Consider the following 21459-nt stretch of genomic DNA (forward strand, 5'->3'; position numbering starts at 1 on the left):
GATAATGACTTGATATCACTTTATCTCCCGGAGAAAAACCTTCAGTGGGAATTTTCTTGTTTCTCCACCCTCTTGGCAATTTCCCTATCATTCTTCCCTTTCTCTTGAGGATTTCTTCATTGACCCTTATGCCAGGAGGATCCTTCTGATCTGTTTCCATTGATTCTTGTGGCTTTAACTCTTGCAACTCTTGTTTACCTTCCAAGGACTGTTTTAGAGTTTCAGCTGCTGGATTACTTTTCTCCAAACACAGATGGCTACTATCATCCTTAGGCTTTTCAGGTTCTGGTTCAGGCTCAGATGCAGGTTTGAAAACTTTGAAAATGAGCTGTTCATCATGTATTCTCAGAATTAGCTCTCCTTGTTCTACATCTATGAGCGCTCTAGTAGTGGCTAGAAATGGCCTGCCCAGAATGATAGGGTGTAAGTAGCTTTCCTCCATGTCCAAAATGACAAAGTCTGTGGGGAAGTAATAATCTCCCACTTTCACCAGCACATTCTCAACTACCCCTTCAGCTTACTTCTGAGTTTTGTCAGCCAGTTGTATGATTACATCAGTGGATCTCACCTCATTCAGTTGTAGCCTCTTCATAAGAGTTAGAGGCATCACATTTATGCTAGCTCCTAGATCACAGAATCCTCTGTCAATTTTTGTTTCCCCTATGATGCAAGGGATATGAAAACTTCCTGGGTCTGTTTTCTTAGAGACTGTGTCCTTCTTGATGAGGGCACTGCATTCTTTGTTCATTGTTACCGTTTGTCCTCCCTTCAAAACTCTTTTCTTGCTCAACAATTCCTTTAAATACTTGATGTGTGTAGGCATTTGATGAAGAATCTCAAGAAAGGGAATATTGATATGGAGAGACTTAAATGTCTCTAAAAACCTTGAATAGGTTTTCCCTTTTTCACCTCCTCCTAACCTCTGAGGAAATGGTGCTTTTGGTTGGTATGTTTCCATCGTGCCTTTTTGCAGTTCCTTAGCTTGCTCAGTTTCACTTTCCTGCTTAGCTTCCTCCACACCTTCCTTCAAGATTTCTGGCTCCTGTTCTGAGGATCTGATTCCTTCTTCTTCTGAGACTTCTTTCAATATGGTGATGGCCTTGCATTCTTCCCATCTCACTCCCTTTTGTTCCCCTTTAGGATTCTTTTCTGTGTCACTAGGGAACACTGCAGTTGATTTGGGGGCCTGTTGAGATAGCTCTCCTACTTGAGACTCCATCCTCTTGAGTTTTTCACCATGGTTTCTTAAGGTAGATCTCACATCATCCCTGAAGCTTTTCAATTCAATTATGTCCTGACCCATGTGTGCTAGCATTCCTTCTATCCTGTTTAATTGATCTTGAAATTGTTGGTTCGGGTTAGGGTGGGTAGGTTGATTATTTTGGCCATGATATGGTGGTTGAGAGTAAGTATTTTGTGTGGCTTGGTATGATCTTTGGTTGGAGTTTTGGTATGTGGACTTGTTATGTTGGTTTTGCTGGTTTCCCCACCCAAAGTTTGGGTGATTTTTCCAGCCTGGGTTGTAAGTGTTGGAATGTGGATCATATGGTTGCCTTTGTTGATTTCTCACATAATTGGCCTCTTCCCAATCACCTCCTTCAGTAGTTTCTTCCTCTTGATCTTGTGTGTGTATTGCAGCCACTTGTTTTGTTTCTAATTTCCTGGTGAGCTCTGCTAGTTGCTTGGCAAACACCTTGTTTTGGGCTAGAATTGTATCAACATGGTTCAGCTCCATGACTCCCTTAGTGTTGTGTCTCTCTGATGCATAGTAGTACTCATTCTCAGCCACTGTCTCAATCACTTCAATGGCTTCTTCCACAGTCTTTTTCCTGTTCAATGAACCTCCTGATGAATGGTCTACAGCCTTCCTTGATTCATAAGACAGTCCATCATAGAAAATATGCAATTGCACCCAGTCATGGAACATGTCTGGTGGGCATTTCCTTGTCAAATCCTTGAATCTCTCCCATGCCTCGTAGAGAGTTTCACCATCTTGTTGTCTAAAAGTCTGAACCTCAGATCGAAGCCTATTGACCTTTTGTGGGGAGTAGAAACGTGCCAGAAACTTGCTTTCCACCTCGTCCCATGTTGTTAGGCTCCCCCTTGGGAATGATTCCAGCCACTTAGCTGCCTTGTCCCTAAGTGAAAATGGGAACAAAAGCAGTTTATAGGCATCTTCCTGGACTCCATTGGACTTCACAGTGTCGCAAATTCTCAGGAATTTTGTGAGATGTTGGTTTGGGTCTTCATTAGCACTTCCACCAAATGAACAATGATTCTCCACAAGTGATATTAGCTGTGGTTTGAGTTCAAAATTGTTGGCCTGAATGGGTGGTTTCTGGATGCTGCTACCACAATTCCCAGAGGTTGGGTTTATGTATGAACTAAGAACCCTCCTCTCAGGAATGGCATTGTTTCCATCAGCTCTCTCATGGTTGTGAATTTCTCTATCCATGTTGAGATCTAAAGCTTCCTCAAAATTGTCCTCAGATTCTCCTTCAGATTCTTCTTCTCCCAGTATTCTCTTCCCTCTTGCTTCCCTTCTAAGTCTATGAAGGGTCCTCTCTGGTTCGGTATATGGAGGAGTTGATGTCTCTCCTCTCCTACCTGTCATACAAGAACACAGCACAGGCAACAAACAAGTGAAATACTCTTGGTTAATGGAAGAGTATGGTTAGAGCAGTTGAGGAATTAATTCAAACAGTTAGTGAGTCAGTGAGTTAGTTGCTTGAATTTAAAGGCATAAAGAAAGAAAGCATGTAACAGAGTGCAGAAATTAAAATTCAACAAGTAACTTGTACTGAATTAATCAAAACAAAAAAAAATGCTCAATCTAGTTAACTTCCAATTGGAGAATTGTCAATCGAAAACCAATCCCCGGCAACGGCGCCATAAACTTGATGCGCATAAACTTGTTATGCTACGATTTAGGAAATTGCACGATCGGCAAAATTCCTTCCGGCAAGTGCACCGGTTATCGTCAAGTAAAAACTCACAATAGAGTGAGGTCGAATCCCACAAGGATTGGTTGAATGAGCAATTCGGATTAGAATGTGTGACTAGTTGAGCGGAATCAAGAATTAGATGAGATTTGCGGAATGTAAAATTGGCGGAAAACGTAAATGGCAAGAAATTGAAATGGCGGAATCTTAAATTACATGAATTAAAGAGCAGAAGCTAAATTGCTGAAATTAAAAGGGAATGGGGGTGATTGCATGAATTGAGTTGCAGAATGTAAAGAGAAAGTGGAAATCAGAAATGGGGAATTCATTGGGTTATAGGAGATATTGAGATCTCCGAATCAAAACATGTTTTATCCCTTCCTCGACCAATGCATTCATTGAATTTTGCTTGGCAATCTTATATGATTGGATCCCAATCCCTTGGCTCACCAATTCTCTCTAAAAACAAACAAATTCCCAATCCCTTGGTTTAAATGTTCATAAGAAGAGATGATGCTCGATCACTGATTATACCACACAGTTTCATGAACCACAATTTGGTAGGATTACATGTCACAATATCCATCCAAACCCCAATCCAATTCACTGTGAGAAAGCTTCTCTAGCATGAATCCTCCATTCCTTTCCCAAGGTTCCGAAGGATTCCAATTATGGGTAGTTTCTTTCCCAAGACAACTACCCAATGGAATTAGATCGAGAAGCTTTTTAACAAAATTCAAGAGAAAAGATTGAAGAAGAAGATAAAACTATTATTGATTCATTGAATTACAATAGAGCTCCCTAACCCAATGAAAGGGGGTTTAGTGAGTCATAGCTCTGAATTCAATTACAAAGATATGAAAACTAGCTAAATGAAAAAGTCCAATTCCTTCCTAACTTAAATTCTATCCTATTTATACACTTTCTATATTGAGCTTCTGTTGTGTTTCTTGGGCTTTGAGGCCTCTCCCTGCTTTCCTTTTGCCTTGGGTTTATGATCCATAATCTTGATGAGGCTGCTGATCCAAATTCTGTAACATTCATTGAGCCAACTTAGTGATAATCAAATAATGACACATGACTCAATAAATTGAAATTTCAGACTCATCAATCCTTCAGGCCCAATCCCATAAACCAAGATATTCAATTGGATTTCATACCAGAGTAAGTTTAAGTTAATGTTTGTGCTCAAATACTAACTTAAACCGCAATATTTTTGGCCCAGAAACCTTTTCCAAGAGTGGCGTTTAAGTTGCAGTTTAAGCTTAAACTGCAGCTTAAACGTCAGACACTTCCAGTGATGCCTTTTGTGGAAGCACGTTTAAGCTTCAGTTTAAGGTTAAACTGAAGCTTAAACGTGGAAAAGGAAGAAGGCAGCCCTGGAGGGTAACTTAGTCGAACACGTTTAAGCTTCAGTTTAAGGTTAAACTGAAGCTTAAACGTGGAGATAGGAAAGGCAGCCCTGGAGGTCGAACACGTTTAAGCTCCAGTTTAAGGTTAAACTGGAGCTTAAACGTGGAAATAGAGAAAGCCATCTGGGAGGTCGAACACGTTTAAGCTCCAGTTTAAGGTTAAACTGGAGCTTAAACGTGGAAATGGCTCCCTGGTGCATTTCCCATTTCTGGCGTTTAACTTCCAGTTTAAGGTTAAACTGGAGGTTAAACGCCACTTTCACCCTTTCCTCAGCTTTCATGATTTTGGCGTTTAAGCTCCAGTTTAAGCTTAAACTGGAGCTTAAACTCCACATGTGATATTCAAGCTTCCTTTATTGATTTTGTTGCTTCCTTGCCTAGCCTCTTCTTCCCTGAAATCATCCAAACAACTGCATCAAAGTCTTGCAAATTTTCATGAGAATCTTCCATTCATAGCATTCAAGTAATATAACTAAAAACTCATGAAATTTGCATAAAAATCATACTGTTTGGATGGTTCATTGCTTTGTTATTCATTTAACCATTCTTGGTTACTCTAAGCTCAAGAAAGTGCATAAAACAACTAAAACTAACAGAAAAATGCTAGTGAAACTCGCCTAAGATGCCTTGGCATCAGTCACAAGCAGTCAACTCTTGGCAACAAGGACCGTTGCGAGGGACCTACGATCCTAATTTCTATCAACCTCTCACACCTAGTGGAACACGTCCTCGCTACAGTTTTGGCCATCCATATGCTCATGCTCTATGCCCTTGACATGAGATACAACCATCATACCCTCAAGCCCCTCTACCTTTTCCACCACCAATTCCATCTTCACCCATCTACCTACCGCCACAAGTGGGACAACCTAGCTTTCCCCACTATTCCACCCCAATTAACTTCCCTTATGAGGAGCCTAGCTTTCAAGTCCTCATCCAAGAGCAAAGGGAATTTCAAAGGAAGCAAGAAAATTGCATGGCCACTCTTGTCGAAGCTTTCTCGCGATTAGTACCCTCTCACTCCACCCCTAGTAACCTTGCCCCTCCACCCTTGACACACCCATCAACCCCGGAATCTAGCATTGGTGCTATAACTCCGAAAGGAAGTGAGCCGCTTAGTAAGGTAACCTCTCAACCCGCTCTTCTGAAGGAGGAATCTATTGATGTGGGTGAGAAATTTATTAAAGATGGGAGATAGGACGGACTTGAAGAAGAGAGCCACTATGAGCTTCAAAAAGGTCTAAGTGATGATGTGATCTTCCAAGTAGGGAACCTTGAGGAGGAAGAAGATGGAAATAGCCCTCCGAAGATAAACAAGGGAAACAAGAAGAAGTCACCCGAGTCAAAGAGAAAATCTGGAAATACAAGGGGAGGATCTATGTACCAAACGTAGGAGGTCTGTGACATGAGGTGTTGACAGAGGCTCACAAGAACGGTTTCTCAATTCACGCTAGAACTACCAAGATGTACCATGACTTGAAGGAGATGTTCTGGTGGCGAGAAATGAAAAATGACATAGCAATGCATCTATCCAAATGCCTTAAATGCCAAAAAGTAAAAATAGAGCACCAAAATCCTTCTAGAACATTGCAACCCCTCGAGATTCTGCTTGGAAGTAGAAAGGTATCACCATGGACTTTGTGTCAGGCTTGCCAAGAACTAGAGTAGGATATGATGCGGTGTGGGTGATTGTGGATCGATTGACGAAGTCAGCTCATTTCTTGCCCATTCGTATGAACTATTCCTTCGAGGAACTGGCGAGGCTGTATATCAAGGATATTGTGAGGTTGCATAGTGTGCCTACAACTATAGTGTCGGACAGAGACCCCCTGGTTTACTTCAACATTTTAGGGAGCCTTTCAACAAGCATTCAGAACACAATTGTGTTTGAGTAAAGTGTACCATCCTCAAAGTGATAGCCAGTTGGAGAGAACAATTCGAACCTTAGAAGATATGCTGAGGGAGTGTGTCTTAGATCAACCAACCAATTGGGATCGTTATATGCCTTTAGTAGAGTTTGCGTATAACAACAGTTACCATGCAAATATCAGAAAGGCTCCGTACGAGGCTCTGTATGGGAGAAAGTGTCAATCTCTGTTATGTTGGTATGAGGCTGGAGAGACGAGCATATTAGGTCTCGAACTAATGGAAGAGACAACAAAATAAATAAAAATGATCCGAGCTAAAATCTTTATTGCCCAGAGTCATCAAAAAAGTTGTGCGGATCGGAGGCGGAAGCCTTTAGAACTTAAAGAAGGTGACCATGTATTTTTGAAAGTTACTCTGATTATGGGTATGGGGAGGGCTATAAAGACTAAGAAGCTGAATTCCTGTTATATTGGTCCATTTTAAATCTTGAAGAGCATCGAGCCAGTGGCATACCAGATAGCTTTACTGCCACACCTCTCAAATTTCCATGATATGTTCCACATCTCTCAACTTCGAAAGTATACCCCCGATATGACCCATGTGTTAGAACCAGAATCAATTCAACTAAAAGAGAATCTGATGTTTCAAGTTACTCCAGTTATAATTGATGATGTTAGTGTCAAGAGGTTTCGTGGAAAAGAAGTCCCATTGGTAAAAGTCACTTGGAGTCAAGCTGGAGTGAAAGAGCACACGTGGAAACTTGAGTCAGACATGAGAAAAGATTATCCCCATCTTTTTATAGATAACTAAATGTTGAGGGCAAAATTTCTTTTAAGGTGGGTAGGATATAAATTTTAGAAAAAAATCGCTAGTTAATTATATATTTGAAAATTGAGTTAAGATTGTTTAAACCGCCCAGTTAAGGTTAAAAATTCAAGTTTCATAATTTGAAAATTTACAGATAAAATTTAAACTCATAATTTGGAGCGTGAAAATATAATTATTTATGAAAAAAAGCATACCGGTGTTATAACTGACAGTACATGCTTATAACTATCCAGTACTGTATATGAGAAAAATATAAATGTAGAAATGACTAGAAAAATATTTCAAATACAATTTGGAACAGATATTGGCCCTGGGTAGGGCTAATAGGCAAAATGACAAAAATTTCCCTCTCTTATTGGACCCAAAACGTGACCTTCTTCCATTTTTTCAATCATTTTTCACATAAGAAGGATAGAGAGCTCGAGAGATTGGGAGATCGAGAGAAGAGAAGAGGAAAGCACTTTTCATCAACACCTTCAAACTCACTTTTCTCACAAACTCACTTTTCTCACAAACTGGAGCTCCGATCGACGACCCGTTTGCAGATACGCGTCGCTCTTATCTTCCTCTACATTTTTATGTAACTTTGCAGTGAGTAATTGTGAGAACTTCCCTTTATTTCTCTATTTCTCACTGTTTTTTCGTTTTCGGAGTGTGAGGGATTGAATTTGGGAATTTTGATGCTTTAGGGGAATTTCAAGCTCAAATTCTAACAAAGTTTTAACCCATGTTCATGTGGAATGAGGTAAGAGAACTCTTTTTCTTTATTTTTTCCTAATTTTTGTGAAACCCTAGCATGAACATTGTATAAATCAAATGAAATTAGATTGAATAGCATTTGTTGAAGCTTGGATTGGTGATGAATTGATTGAGGTTTGGATTCACCAGAGAGAAAGGCTGAAGAGGTTAGGACCGTTGTCAAATATGGTACGCCTTTCAATTTTGGATAATCATTATGTACTGCTACGTGAAATCCTAGGGTAGTTGACATGAGGATATTGTTAGATTGTTGTTGTTGATGATGGTTTAATGAATTTGTTTTGTTTGCATTATTGAAATTAGGATGGCCTATTGTTAAATTGTATGTTTGATTTGTATGTTTGCTTATTATTGAGAGTGTGTCTTGTGATGGTTAATTGCTTAGATTGTTGAGAATTAGATTGGTGATACTTAATTGCGAAATTGTTGAGAATGAAACTTTGATGAATGCATGGCTATAATTTCATCTTTCTTCTCCCCTTTGATTCTTGGTTTTCCTCCTGTGTTGTTAGCCCCATGGCTTTTGCTCTTTTCGTCTTCTTCTTCCTCACCGTCCTTTGTCTCGTCTTTCCATTCAAAGTCAGTCGGGTCATCCTCCTCCATAGTGATAGGTTTTTTGTCCTACTTCACTGAAAGATTTCTTTGGGCCTTCCAGTTTCTTGTCTCCCTCCCAATTATCAATTATCCAATCTTTTTCTCTAAGAACCAAAGTGGTGTCCCCCGTAAATACTTTTCCTTCATCTCCTTTTTTCACCTTTTTCACGCTCTTATGATTCTGTTATTTGTCCCTTCTTGGTGGTTTTCTTGACTCATGTGCCGTCGAATGTTCTCTCTGGACATAGCCACCTCTTATGGTGGTTGGTCAATGCTGACAATTGTTAAAAAAAGAAAGAAAAGGCTTTTTTTGTCAGGTGGATTAGACAGCACTTAATATAATTCTATTCTTTGTCCCTTCTTAGTGCTTTTCTTGGCTCATGTGCCCTCGAATGTTTTCCCTGGACATAGCCACCTCTCATGGTGGTTGGTCAATGTTGACCGTTGTTAAGAGAAGAGAGAAAAAGTTTTTGGTTGGTTAGGTGAATTAGACAACCCCTAATACTAGGCATTATTCATGCACCACACACCCATACAACACACTCACACACACTACATGGATTCATTTTTTGACTTGAATCCATGTGGTTGTTAAGGAGGCACATGATATGCCGGATTTTTTACTAAAATAAAATAAAATAAATTATTATTTTTCAAAATTCTATTTTTCAACTTTAATTTTCTAAATATGAATTTTTTTTTCAAAGCAAGTTCGTCACACCTCTGTCGAACTCTATAAATTTTATAGAGTTTGCCTAAACCCGGGCGAACTCCCCTTCAAATTCTAAAAAAAATGACTAACTCAACTTCTTAAGCTTCACCATAGACAATGGCAACCATTATCATCGTTTCCAAAGTACATAGGAGTAGACAAGAATAAGTCATATTTTTATTGGAAAAATGATGATTTTTTTTTTAATTTATAAGCCATTATCATCGTCTCTAGAAATACACAGATACACGAGAATAAGCCATATCTAACAAGGATTTTTTCTCATTATAAATTAGAAAAAAAATATTTTTTCCAATAAAAATATGACTTATTTCTATGTATCTTGGAGACAATGATAATGGTTGCTATTGTATATTGTGAAACTTAAGAAGTTGAGTTAGGCATCTTTTTAAAATTTGAATTATAAAGTTTGCCGTAGTGCGGTGAACTTCCTTTGAACAAAAGAAAAAACTTATATTTAAGAAATTAAAGTTAAAAAATAAAGTTTTGAAAAATAACATTTTTTTTTTATTTTATTTTAGTAAAAAATCCATGATATGCCACTCAATCAAACCTCCAACCACAAATTTCTACTCTTAGTTAAGATAGTCTTTTTTTTTTTTCGGTTTACTAAGATATTCTTCTTTCTTCCTAGTCAGTAGGCTTAGGCCCACTCTCAGCACCCAAAAAAAAAGGAAGGCGCTTAAGAAAATTAGGCAACTCGGACCAAAAGAACAAAAAAAAAAGGAAAAAAATTAGGGCAGCGTAAGCATGAAGTATAAAATGCATGAGGTGGCGTAGCCGCCTCCGAAGTCCGAAGCTGAAGCACTGCAACTGCGCATCTCGGCAACTATTCGGTTTGTTACGCTTTTCTTTCGTCCAATCATTTACCGATCTATCTCTTTCACCATTTTTCCATTTCAACTCGAATTTCTCACGCCTTGCGCACAATTAATTGTTTTGTGCGTTTTGAGTGGATATTATAATTGTTGAATCTATGTGATTCTCTCTGTCCTTATTCGCATCATGTTATTTGTGGTTAGGGTTTAGGGTTTTGGTTCCTTTATAAACGCCAGCTTACACTTCACATTCTCTTTGATTGCTGTAGCCACTGGTCCTGTACTCTGCCGCCTTCATATTAGCTCAAATCCAAATCCAAATCCAATGGTAATCGCTCAGATCTTCTCTTGTCTTCTTTTATTTGCTTGTTTGTGTGTTGATTTGGAATGTAAATGAGAACAGGCTTCGGAGAAGAAACTTGCGAATCCAATGAGAGAGATTAAGGTGCAGAAGCTCGTTCTCAACATCTCCGTGGGTGAGAGTGGAGATCGTCTCACTAGAGCCGCTAAGGTTCGCCTCGCATTGCTTCTTCTTTTAATTTTTCTTTTTATCTATAATTAAAGTTGTTGTCTGTGTTTTTTCAGGTGCTAGAGCAACTTAGTGGCCAAACCCCAGTGTTTTCCAAAGGTTAGTTATTATAATGATTAATGAATAGTTGAATAATTCTGGTCGTAATGAATTTGTATCACTCTCAGGTTCTATTGATTAGGGTTGTTTACAAAGTAATTTGCATCATATTATGTATGTTGCAAGTGAAATGAATGTGGAAAAGTTTCTAACTTCAAACCTTAGTGTTGGTATTGAGTCTATTTTTTTATGGTTTCTACCCATGGTTCTGTTTTTTTCTCCGGCTTCTCTTATAGAATAGAATAGTGAAAGCATGCGTGGTGTTAGAGATAATGGTTATATGGGTTTAGCAATATATTTACTAAACAAATTTAATTATTGCCATGAATGAGAACCAGCTGTGTCGTGTAATTCACTCTTCAGCTGTTCTGGGATTCAGAGAGGGATAGGGTTAGTATTAGCATTATGACTTATTTTACATCAAATCTACTGTTTAGCCCAAAGTTATTGCTGATTTACAATTTTTCATTTTTAGTATTACAGTTCATATTGATTAATACTGTTCTTATAGCTCCACTGAATTTGTAGTCCTCCTATCCTAAGTGAAATCTTTTACCAATTTATCTTTCATCTGATATGTTGGCATCTGTGGCTGTCTTGTCATTGATTTGGTTTTATCTTATTTCTCTTGGTTTTGACAGCAAGATACACTGTCCGTTCCTTTGGAATTAGAAGGAATGAGAAGATTGCATGCTATGTCACTGTTCGAGGTGACAAGGCAATGCAGCTTTTGGAGAGTGGTTTGAAGGTTAAAGAATACGAACTTTTGAGGAGAAACTTTTCTGAGACTGGATGCTTTGGCTTTGGTATTCAGGAGCATATCGATTTGGGAATCAAGTAAGCTACTGGATTTCATGTGACTATTTTACATTTTTCTGCTGCAGAACTATCTGTATTCAAATTCTGGATTTATCTGAACTTATTTGCTCCACTTGCTGCAACCTTTGACTCAAACAGAGAGCTAATCTGCCACAAAACTCCTAATGTTTTAGGATTTTTCTATTTCATCAAGTTTATGGTTAAGTTGTTTTCAAGGCTTGATGGGTTTAAAAAACCAAGACTTCTACATGGCACTGCCAATTCCCTTATTTTTCAATTCGTTCCCATTAATTTATGTTAATTGAATTTTGTTTCATTACCTTCCAAGTTCTTTGGTTGTCAGAATAAAAAGTGCCGAGGCTTATTATTTGTTCATATTAAACGATAATGTTCAACATAAAGAAACTTGGTGTTGGTTTAATTGGATTTGCTTTAGTTTTGGACGTAGTATAGAAAGATTTCAAAATAGTTTTTAATTGTGGGTTTTATTTATGCTTGGGCTTAATGTTGTGTTTTATTCTGCTTCAGGTATGATCCTTCCACTGGTATCTATGGTATGGACTTCTTCATTGTTTTGGAGCGACCAGGATACCGAGTTGGAAGGCGCAGGAGACAGAAGTCCCGTGTTGGAATTCAGCACAGGGTTACCAAAGAGGACGCTATGAAATGGTTCCAAGTGAAGTATGAGGGAGTTATTCTGAACAAGTCCCAACAAATCTCTTAATATTTTAATAGATTGGTAGGATTCAGCCTTTGGTTGTCTAGTTGTCACCCAATGATTGGCCGTTCCAATTTTCCCACCATTTTGATTCTAATGGTTATGCCCATTCTCTAAGGATGTTAAGATATGCTATTGTTGTAATCCTTTTAGACAATTCTGGTATAAAGATTTTATAGTTTCTATTGAGCACAGTGAACTTGCATTGTTGAATACTATGTTGGTGACATACATTCTCACATGGTATTACTTTTACCAGATACTTTTGCTCCTCTAAAGAAAAAACACCCTAAACACTGCAACGAACAAAGTATTTCTGTCAGAGTTATGATTTACAAAATTGTTATGATTACTACAAAAACAAAATCTTATCCTTTTGAGGGGGAATCGGTTATATGAATTATCGTATTTTATTTAGTATCATATATATAGGATAACCGTTTAAGCATACACCTCTGTTTTATGCAATGTTTTAACTTTAGTTTATTGTATTTGGTCCATATCAGGAATATTCGACAAAGTTTTACGTATGAAGGGCCTAATACAATTCTCTTTTGTCTGCCCTCGGATCAGTTATAGAATATTAGAATTCTCTATAAGTTAGATTTGCATTTAAATTTCAAATGCTCTAGCTCTAGCTCTGTTTCTATGTTCTTTGTTTCCCTACGACAGACATTGGATTTCTTTTGAAAAAAGAAAAGAAAAGAAAACCTCCCAAGAAGATGGGTCAGTAAGAAATTGAGCTGGCGAAGAGGTAGGGTGTCGCCGAAATGCGATGATGAGAGAAAAGGTAGCAAAGAGCAGAGGCTGGAAAAGGAGAATGAAGAGGAAGGATGATCAGAGAAAAAGGAGCAATGAGAAGAGGCTGGAAAAGGAGAACAAAGAGGAAGTACCCTGGTTGATCCACAGCGGAGGAATGATGGCAGTAGGTGAAGGGGGGGAATAGAATAGAGATGTAGGGAAGAGTTCATGTCACTGCGTATAGACGGTACAGGGCCAGGAGCATCAGCTAAGTTAATATTTAATTTGACCCCTTAAATTTAAAGTCGGATTTAAATTGACACCTAAAATTTTAAATGACTCAAATTAGATCTCCCAAATTTATAATCGTAACTCGCGTTAGCCCTAAATTCATCTCCGTTAATGACATGTTGATTTGATACATGAACTTGTCATGTCATATCGAATAAAACAAAACAACTTAATTTTGTATTGGCATCTAATCTTCAACGAAATGATGTCGTTTCAAACAAATAGGGTAAAACGCTTCTCGTATTATGACCATCACTAATGAAAAAAAGAAGTGTTATGTGAAACTATGATATTTCGTTAAAGATTGAAGGTCAATATAAAACGACGTCGTTTTATCTTATCTAGCATGACAAGTTAACATGCTAAATCAACATGTCTTTCTAGGAGATGAGTTCAAGTACTGAGGTGAGTAATTTTATAAATTTGGGGCTTTAATTTCGGTCAATTAAAATTTTAGTGATCAATTTAAGTTTGATCTCAAATTTCAGGGTCAAATTTTGTATTAACTCGAGCATATTTGTGCAAAATCAATGAACATGAACAGCCTCACATTATTAAGGATTCTCGTTCAAAGTCTCTTTTCTAATTTATACCTCCTTATATGAAGAACATATTAGAGTAATCAGATATGCTTATTTCTTTTGGTTTATATTCTCTGACTTTTCACATCTTTTATCAATTCTATAATTTTGCGTTTATCTCAAGTTTTTTCTTGAGAAAGCTTTGCATGTAGTCTGTTTGATGAAAAGAAAGAAGAGAATACGAAGAATGAAGTTTCAGAAGAACAGAATAAAAAGCATGAAGCTATTTTAAAATCTAATTCACTTGGCAACATGGGTTTCTTTCTTTCTTTTATTTTTTTTTTAATTTTTGGTCTCTTTAGTTTAGCTTATATAATTTTGGACGAAGAATTTTACTATAACACTTAAATTGAATATGTATTATATACTGCCATTACAAACTCTCTTATAAATTGTAAATTTATATATATGAACCCACTTATTTTATTTTCTAACCTTCCTCCATTGCATGGAAGTTCCTTTTTGGTAATATGCTGTAAGCCTGTAAGTGCTATTTGAGTTTTGGATTTGGATTTTATCAACCTTCTCATTATTTCGTTGTAAAGATCATGAAACTCCAAACACCGATTGATAATGTATATAATATGAGCCTTATTTTATGCATAAACAAATGAGATTAGGTGGTAGCCTAAGGACTATTACTTTAGCTACAATAGATTTTATTCTCCATTGGGTTAAAAAGAAATAGTTGTGTTTCTGTGTGGGTGGGGATTATCTCCATTATGTTGAAAAGAACTTAAGATTAGCAATACTTTAATTAATAACAGAATTTATTTTCTATTGCTTTGAATAATCTTAGGTAAATAATCTGTTATGAAACCGTGATAATCTATTATCTAATTGAATTAGGGATGGTAATTTGACCTGACCTGCACCATTTCATTCCGAAGAAAACAGATTTATTTAATAGTTAACCAAATTTTGGAACAAATTTGGATTAAACACACGTAATTTTTATTTGGGTATAAGATAAATATAGATAATAGTTATCCGCTCAATTATCCACTTTGATCCGCTCTAAATATACAATTTAATTTAGTTTTTTTGTGACTATTTAATTTCGTTTTATGTGTATATATAATTACACATAATTTAGTTTTATGAGTATATATATATATATATAATTCTATCCAATCTTTTCTATTTTAAAGGATAAGTTACTTCTTATTGTATGTCACAGTATTATTGATGGAAATAGATTAATTTATCATAATTAAATTTAATCTTTTATTTAATCTAAGTTTCAATAACCCAACTAATTAACTAAGGTATAATTTTCTTTTGCAACTTATAAAAATCATTTAAAAAATCTTACTTTGTAATTTATTTTTTCTCAAACTACATATTTATTAATCATTTCCAACAAAAAAAATTCAAGAGACATTAAAAATTTTCAAAACACTATATCTTGATAATCTCTCTTTCATCCGTCATATTTTTCAAAAAAGTTTCTATATAGTATATTTGATAGTTATTGAAAAAATCCTCCATTACAATAAAGTGTATTTTCAATTATAGTTGAATTAGAGTATACATATTAAAGAAATTTACTGAATAAACAAATTGAGATATATAAGCACATAAAATTACAAAAAGTTTTGAGATAATAACATTTTATAAAATAAACCCCTTTAATTTTATCCAATTAAATTTGAATTTCAAATTGTGTGTAAATTGTATGGTTCTTTATTTCCTATTTTTTTTCTCTTATTGTCAACAACTCCGAATTTAACCTTTTTTTTCCAACTTCGTCTTTGTACGTTCATATGATGAATTTTTTTTTTTAAATACAAAGGAAGTAAGATAAAATTATCAAGCGATAGCGTTATAAGAATTTTTTATGTCTTTTGAATTTTTTTTATCTATTCATTTTATTTTTTCAGATTTTCTCAGTTGAAAATGATTAATAAATATGTGACTTGAGGAAAAAAATATAAAATAGAACTTCTTTAATAATTTTTATAAATTATAAAAAATATATATTATAGTTTATTGGTTAATTTATCAAAATTTAAATTAGATGAATAGTTAAATTTAATTATGATAAATCAATTTATTTTAACCAATAATACTATGACATGTAATAAAGAATAACTTACCCTTTGTTCCGATGGTTATCTGAAACGTTGATTTTGGGCCTGAACATGAGGTCCAGACTCCTTCTGAGGCAGCGTCCGGCTTGTTCTTATGCCGAGGTACCGCCATCCGAATTCCTCATGAGGGGTGTTAGTGTATTTATAGTAGAGTGCTAACCACCTTTGTTGGAGTAGTTCCACCTTTATTGGTGGATGACCGTTCCCTTTATCTTAGAAGTTGTTGATATCTATCGATCTTTTAGGGGAGATAGAGATAGTAGGAGAGATTCGTGAAGGTAGTTACTTATTTTAAATAAGCAGGGTTGGACCCCCTTGTCGTATCCGACCTCTTATGAGGTCGGGCAAATAGAAGAGGCCGCCATTTTTTGGGTGGATCTTTATCTTTATTGGGCATGCCTTTATGTTTTGGGTCAGAGTATGAACAGTGCCCCCTGCTACTTGAGGTCCAACTTTACAAAGTCGGATTTGAGCAATTAGATGACCAAGTCGAAATATTGAGTTGTAGAGAAGTTGTTTAGTAATTTTGAGTTCTAAAGCCATAGAGGTCAGTCGACTCAACATGATTTGAATGATGTAACGTTCTTGTAACGTTACTCTGTAACTATTTGTGCGCTTTTTTCGTGCGCTATCATTTTGTTGTAGTGTAGTTGTTACTTTGTCGTATTGTAATATGATTTTTTAAGTCGTTTTTATGTTCTGTTCGACTTGCTCTCTTTATACGACTTGTTTTTGGCCAAGTCTTTTTTCTAGAACTAATTTGTACAACTCGTTCTTTCCGAATTGTTTAAGGCTTGTAGGCTCTGTATGATTAGTTTTAGCACATCTTGCTTAACTAGAGAATATTTCTTGTCCTAGTTTTGTACAACTCGTTCAGTTTGAGTTATTTTGAGGGTGCATGACTTGTTTTAATACAAATCACCTTTCTGAAACTTATTCTGATTTTGTACAACTCGTTTTATACCGAGCTATTTTGTAGATTTGTTGCATGACTTTATTTTTAGTACAAATCGCTTATTTTGAGACATGATTATTTCTTGATCGGATTTCATGCAACTCGTTTAAATCCAAGATGTTTTTAGGACTTCACAACTTGTTTTACAACTTATTTACTTTGAGTCCTTTTAAAGTATCAGATCATCTTTATAGCCATCGGATTTCGTTGCTTTATCCATTGTGGCCCTACTCGAGGTCGAGCTTTATGAAGTCGGACTCGAGCAATCAAGCGGGTAGGAATATCGAATAAAGTCTTTCAATGATTTGTCCAACTCGTTTGATTCGAGTTATTTCTAAAGTGATAGAATTTTATACGACTTATTTTTAATACAAATCACTTAGATTATATAGTTATTTTTAACTCGATTTCGTTCAACTCATGAGCTTGAGTTGTTTTAAATTATCAAGTCGTATTATAACCATTGGACACCAACTTGAACCTAGTCGCTTTATCCGAGCGACCATTAAAAAAGTCGGCTCGTGATTTTTGTGCTTTGCCGAGCATAAATTGGCGCCTTAAGTGAAGGGATTATATGCTTATTCATTCTCCTTTCTAGTTTTTACAAGATTGTCATCCTTGTGTATGATACAACTCGTTTCACCTGAGCTGTTTTATTTGGAGGATTGTTTTTATGTTTCGATTTTGTTCAAAACGTTTACAATCCTTTCTTTCCTTTCCAACTCGTTTCTGTATAAATCGTTTAGTTGAAGGATTCTTTTTTTTTATCTCTTTTGATTTTTTACAACTCATTTTATATCGAGTTATTTCAATTTTGATTTAGTGATTTATTTTGATACAAATCACTTTTTAATGATTTGCTTTAATGATTTGTTGTGATACAAATCATTTTTAAAGCTTTGCTCTTAGGTTGACATGACTTGTGCTTGATACAAGTTCGTTGAAAATATGGTTGACTGTCACAACTCATTTAAACCGAGTTGTCCTTTTATTGTTGTAGATGTTGGAACAAATTTTCTTTAAACAACTTGTTTTTGTAAAGTTGTTCCATTTAATACGATTAGGTCGTTTATCTTTGAAACTTGTAGAGATGAGATCGTGGGCTTGGATTTTGTACAATTTATTTGTTACTCGTGTGGGTCGAGTTGTTAAATCATATTTATGCCTCGAGGGGCATATTTAGTTAAGTTACTTTTGCGACTTATTCTAAACACAATTTTTTCAACCCGTTTGGCCCGAGCTGTTTCGAGGTGTTTTTTTTTTCAATTCGCGTATGTAATTTTTTTCCACTAATTAGTTCCTCGTCGCTTTATCCGAGCGGCTTCTATAGGGTCGGCCCATGATTTTTGCAGTTTGTCAAGCTTCAATTGGTGTGTTTTAATTGTAGAAAATCAATTTCCATTAGAAATTGTAGTATTTCCTTATGTTGGAGGTGTTTTGCGACCTGAGCAGTTCATCACCCTTGAGATCGGACACTTTGTAGTAGCCCTTTCCTAATACTTCAGTATTCTTGTAGGGTCCTATCCAATTTGCTATCAACTTTTCTTCACCCGAACTCAGTAGCCCGATATTATTTCTTATTAGGATGAGGTATTTTGTGGCGAGTCTTGTCGTACCTCGTAGCCATCTTTGTCTCAAAACCTCTTTCTTATCCGAGTTTGCTCTAAAATTTCTAGAAGGAGGTCGAGCTCTTCTTTTTGAGCTTGAATGTTACCAACTTCGTTATAGAATTTCTCAAAGAATCTTCTCTTATCTGACTTTGATCTCAAATTTCTGAAAGGAGGTCGAGTTCTTCTTTTGTGCTTCGACTTCATTGCAGAATGTTACCCTTGGTTTTTCATTATTTATGTCGGTGGGAATCATGGCTTCTGTGCCATATGTATGTTGAAAGGGAGATTCTTCTGTGGAAGTTTGAGTTGTTTCATATGCTTATAGCATTTGTGTGGACTCTGAAAAGCCGGTTAGTAGAAGTCAGCTCGTAACACCTTTTTGCCAGTGACCTACCCCCAGATGAATTCCATAGATTCCACTGTGAGTTTCATCTAGAACCTCTTGTATTCGAAGACGGGATGTACTTTGATAGAGGTGTTGAGATTTCTCTTTTATAGAGAATATTACAAACTAAAGGTGTAGTGTTGAGCTTCTTTCATTAATCTCTTTGTCTCCCTTTACTCTTGAGGATGGATTTTGAATTTGATATATTCAATGCTTGGAGTTATCCATCCTTAGATTGTGAGGATGTTCGTCTTGTTGACTTCTTTTGATACTGAAAGTGATTGTAGTGTTTCTTGAATCAGGATTTTATTATTGTCTCCGGCTTTGTATTGGCTATCTTGGAGAGGGCATCAGCTTGATCATTCTGCTCTAAGGTTATATGCTTGACCTTTGTTTCATGAAACTTGGCTTGTTTTTTTCAAATACCCCTTCATAGTAGGATCTTTAGCTTAGTAATCACCATTGATTTGTGAGGTTATTACTTGTGAGTCGCTTAAAAATAGAGTAAAATAACAATTAGGTTCCTAAGGATTTCAATTTCAGTCTAATTAGTCTATGAAAAAAATACCAATTAATTTCTTCATAATAACAAACAGTGGACATATTATCTCTTCGTTTATGGATAGTGCGAAACGAAATGAAATTGCCTATGTTTTCTGTTATCTAGAGTGACGTATCTTTCTGCCACCACATGAGCACAAGAACGATTTTATTTGGTAGAGTGAAACATGTTATTTTTTGAGTTTTTATATAATCCTCATATTTTCTCTCTATACACTGCGGATCCTTACGAAGCAGGTAAAATTTCACTCCAAAAATTATTTTTGTGATGATATTTTCATAAATAAATACATCTCTGTAGTTAATGGTACGCATAAGTACCGTCATCAAATTTTACATGATGAATTGATAGAACAATATATTCACCGTTTGCGATTGTAAAACACTTAATTGATATATATTTTTTTCTTCAAGACTAATTATATTAGAGTTGCAATCATCGTAAACCTAATTATATCACTTTACAACAACAACGAAGTCTTGTCCCATTAGGTGGGGTCGGCTACATAAATCAAATGGCGCCATTGAACTCTGTCATGTATATAGGTCTCGTTTGACCACCTCATGGATGGTCTTTTTAGGTGTTCTTCTACCTTTCACCCCTTATCCATCTTCCATCTCATCCACCCTCCTGATTGGGTGTTCTGTCGGTCTTCTTCTCACATGTCCAAACCACCTGAGATGCGATTCTACCATCTTTTCCACAATGGGTGCTACTCCAACTCTCTCTCTTATATCTTCGTTCCTTATTTTATCCAATCGCGTATGACCACTCATCCATCTCAACATCTTCATCTCTGCCATACTCAATTTATGTTCGTGCTCCCCAACACTCCGTACCATAAAGCATAGCCAATCTTATAGCAGTGCGATAGAATTTACCTTTAAGTTTTAAAGGCACTTTTTTGTCACATATAAAACCAGATGCACTCCGCTATTTTGACTAACCTATTTGGATCCTATGATTTACATCCTGTTCAATCTCTCAATTATCCTGTATGATGCACCCAAGATACTTAAAACTTTTAACTTTTCGTAGGATGTTTTCTCTAATCTTCATCTCTATATTAGGGTTTTCCCTTCTCAGACCGAACTTACATTTCATATATTCCGTCTTACTACGGCTTATGCGCAGACCATACACTTCTAGAGCTTCTCTCCATAAGTCCAACTTCTTATTTAGGTCTTCCCTTGACTCTCCCGTAAGGACAATATCATCGGTAAAAAGTATGCACCATGGCACAAGCTCTTGAATGTGCTCTATGGGTACTTCCAAGACTAATGTGAAAAGGTATGAACTTAAGGACGATACCTGATCCTATACCAATAGAAAATTTCTCTATCACACCACCTTGAGTCTTCACACTAGTTGTAACCCCATCATACATGTCTTTAATTTCACGAATATATGTGATCCTTACTCTCCTCTTTTCTAAAACTTTCCATAAGACCTCCATTGACACCCTATCGTACGTTTTTTCCAAATCAATAAACACTATATGTAGATCTCTTTTATTACTACAATACCTCTCCATTATCCTTCTTAACAGGTATATCGCTTCGGTAGTGGATCTACCTAGTATAAATCCAAATTAGTTCTCTGTTACTTGTGTCTCTTTTCTCAACCTCCGTTCTATCACCCTTTCCCATAACTTCATAGTATGGCTCATAAGTTTGATCTCTCTATAGTTTCCGCAACTTTGTATATCCCCCTTATTTTTGTAGATAGGTACCAAGGTACTCTTTCTCCACTCATCAGACATCTTATTTAACCTTAAAATCTCATAAAAAAAACTTGGTTAACCAATTGATGCCTTTTCCTCCAAGGCCTTCCAAAGCTCAATCGAAATATTATCAGGTTTTGATCTTCTTTCCTTGTGCATAACCAACCAAGGTTCGGAAGAATCTTATGTCCTTCGTTAAATAACTTAGAAATAACTTTTCCACCTTCCATTAATTTCCTCTTGAGCCAGTACCTAATTATATCACTTTACTCTTACAAATATGTCTAATGTACGGCACTATCAGAACACGTAATGATATACAATAAGATCATGTTTTTATCAGATTTTGGATTTAATGGTTTTCTTGTAAATTAAATTTTGAAAGTGGATGACTGGAA

At 36.1% G+C, this 21459-nt stretch overlaps 1 protein-coding gene and 1 non-coding gene across 3 annotated transcripts; both read left to right on the forward strand.

The window, feature by feature from the left end:
* Positions 1-1925: 1925 nt before the first annotated feature.
* On the forward strand, positions 1926-2029 carry LOC112780619 (small nucleolar RNA R71). The gene has a single exon (XR_003191443.1). It is a non-coding gene; the product is annotated as a small nucleolar RNA R71 (small nucleolar RNA).
* Positions 2030-9714: 7685 nt separating this feature from the next.
* LOC112776274 (large ribosomal subunit protein uL5) lies at positions 9715-12314 on the forward strand. 2 transcript variants are annotated; one of them, XM_025820365.3, is made up of 6 exons: positions 9715-9973; positions 10225-10283; positions 10359-10466; positions 10541-10583; positions 11225-11420; positions 11931-12314. In XM_025820365.3, the coding sequence occupies exons 1-6, from the start codon at positions 9904-9906 to the stop codon at positions 12124-12126; spliced, it is 672 nt and encodes a 223-aa protein (XP_025676150.1). In that variant the 5' UTR covers positions 9715-9903; the 3' UTR covers positions 12127-12314. The 2 variants fall into 2 exon arrangements, with proteins under 2 accessions (XP_025676150.1, XP_025676151.1); XM_025820366.3 differs by having other exon boundaries at positions 9831-9973; positions 10160-10283.
* Positions 12315-21459: the final 9145 nt, after the last annotated feature.

This window comes from Arachis hypogaea, chromosome 19, assembly GCF_003086295.3.
Source record: "Arachis hypogaea cultivar Tifrunner chromosome 19, arahy.Tifrunner.gnm2.J5K5, whole genome shotgun sequence".
Classification (NCBI taxonomy): Eukaryota; Viridiplantae; Streptophyta; class Magnoliopsida; order Fabales; family Fabaceae; genus Arachis; species Arachis hypogaea.

Coding starts and splice junctions, on each gene's coding strand:
- LOC112776274 (XM_025820365.3), top strand. CDS start 9,904: ATGAGGTGGCGTAGCCGCCTCCGAAGTCCGAAGCTGAAGCACTGCAAC. Junction 9,974..10,224: donor CGCATCTCGGCAACTATTCG/GTTTGTTACGCT, acceptor TGATTGCTGTAG/CCACTGGTCCTGTACTCTGC. Junction 10,584..11,224: donor AACCCCAGTGTTTTCCAAAG/GTTAGTTATTAT, acceptor TGGTTTTGACAG/CAAGATACACTGTCCGTTCC.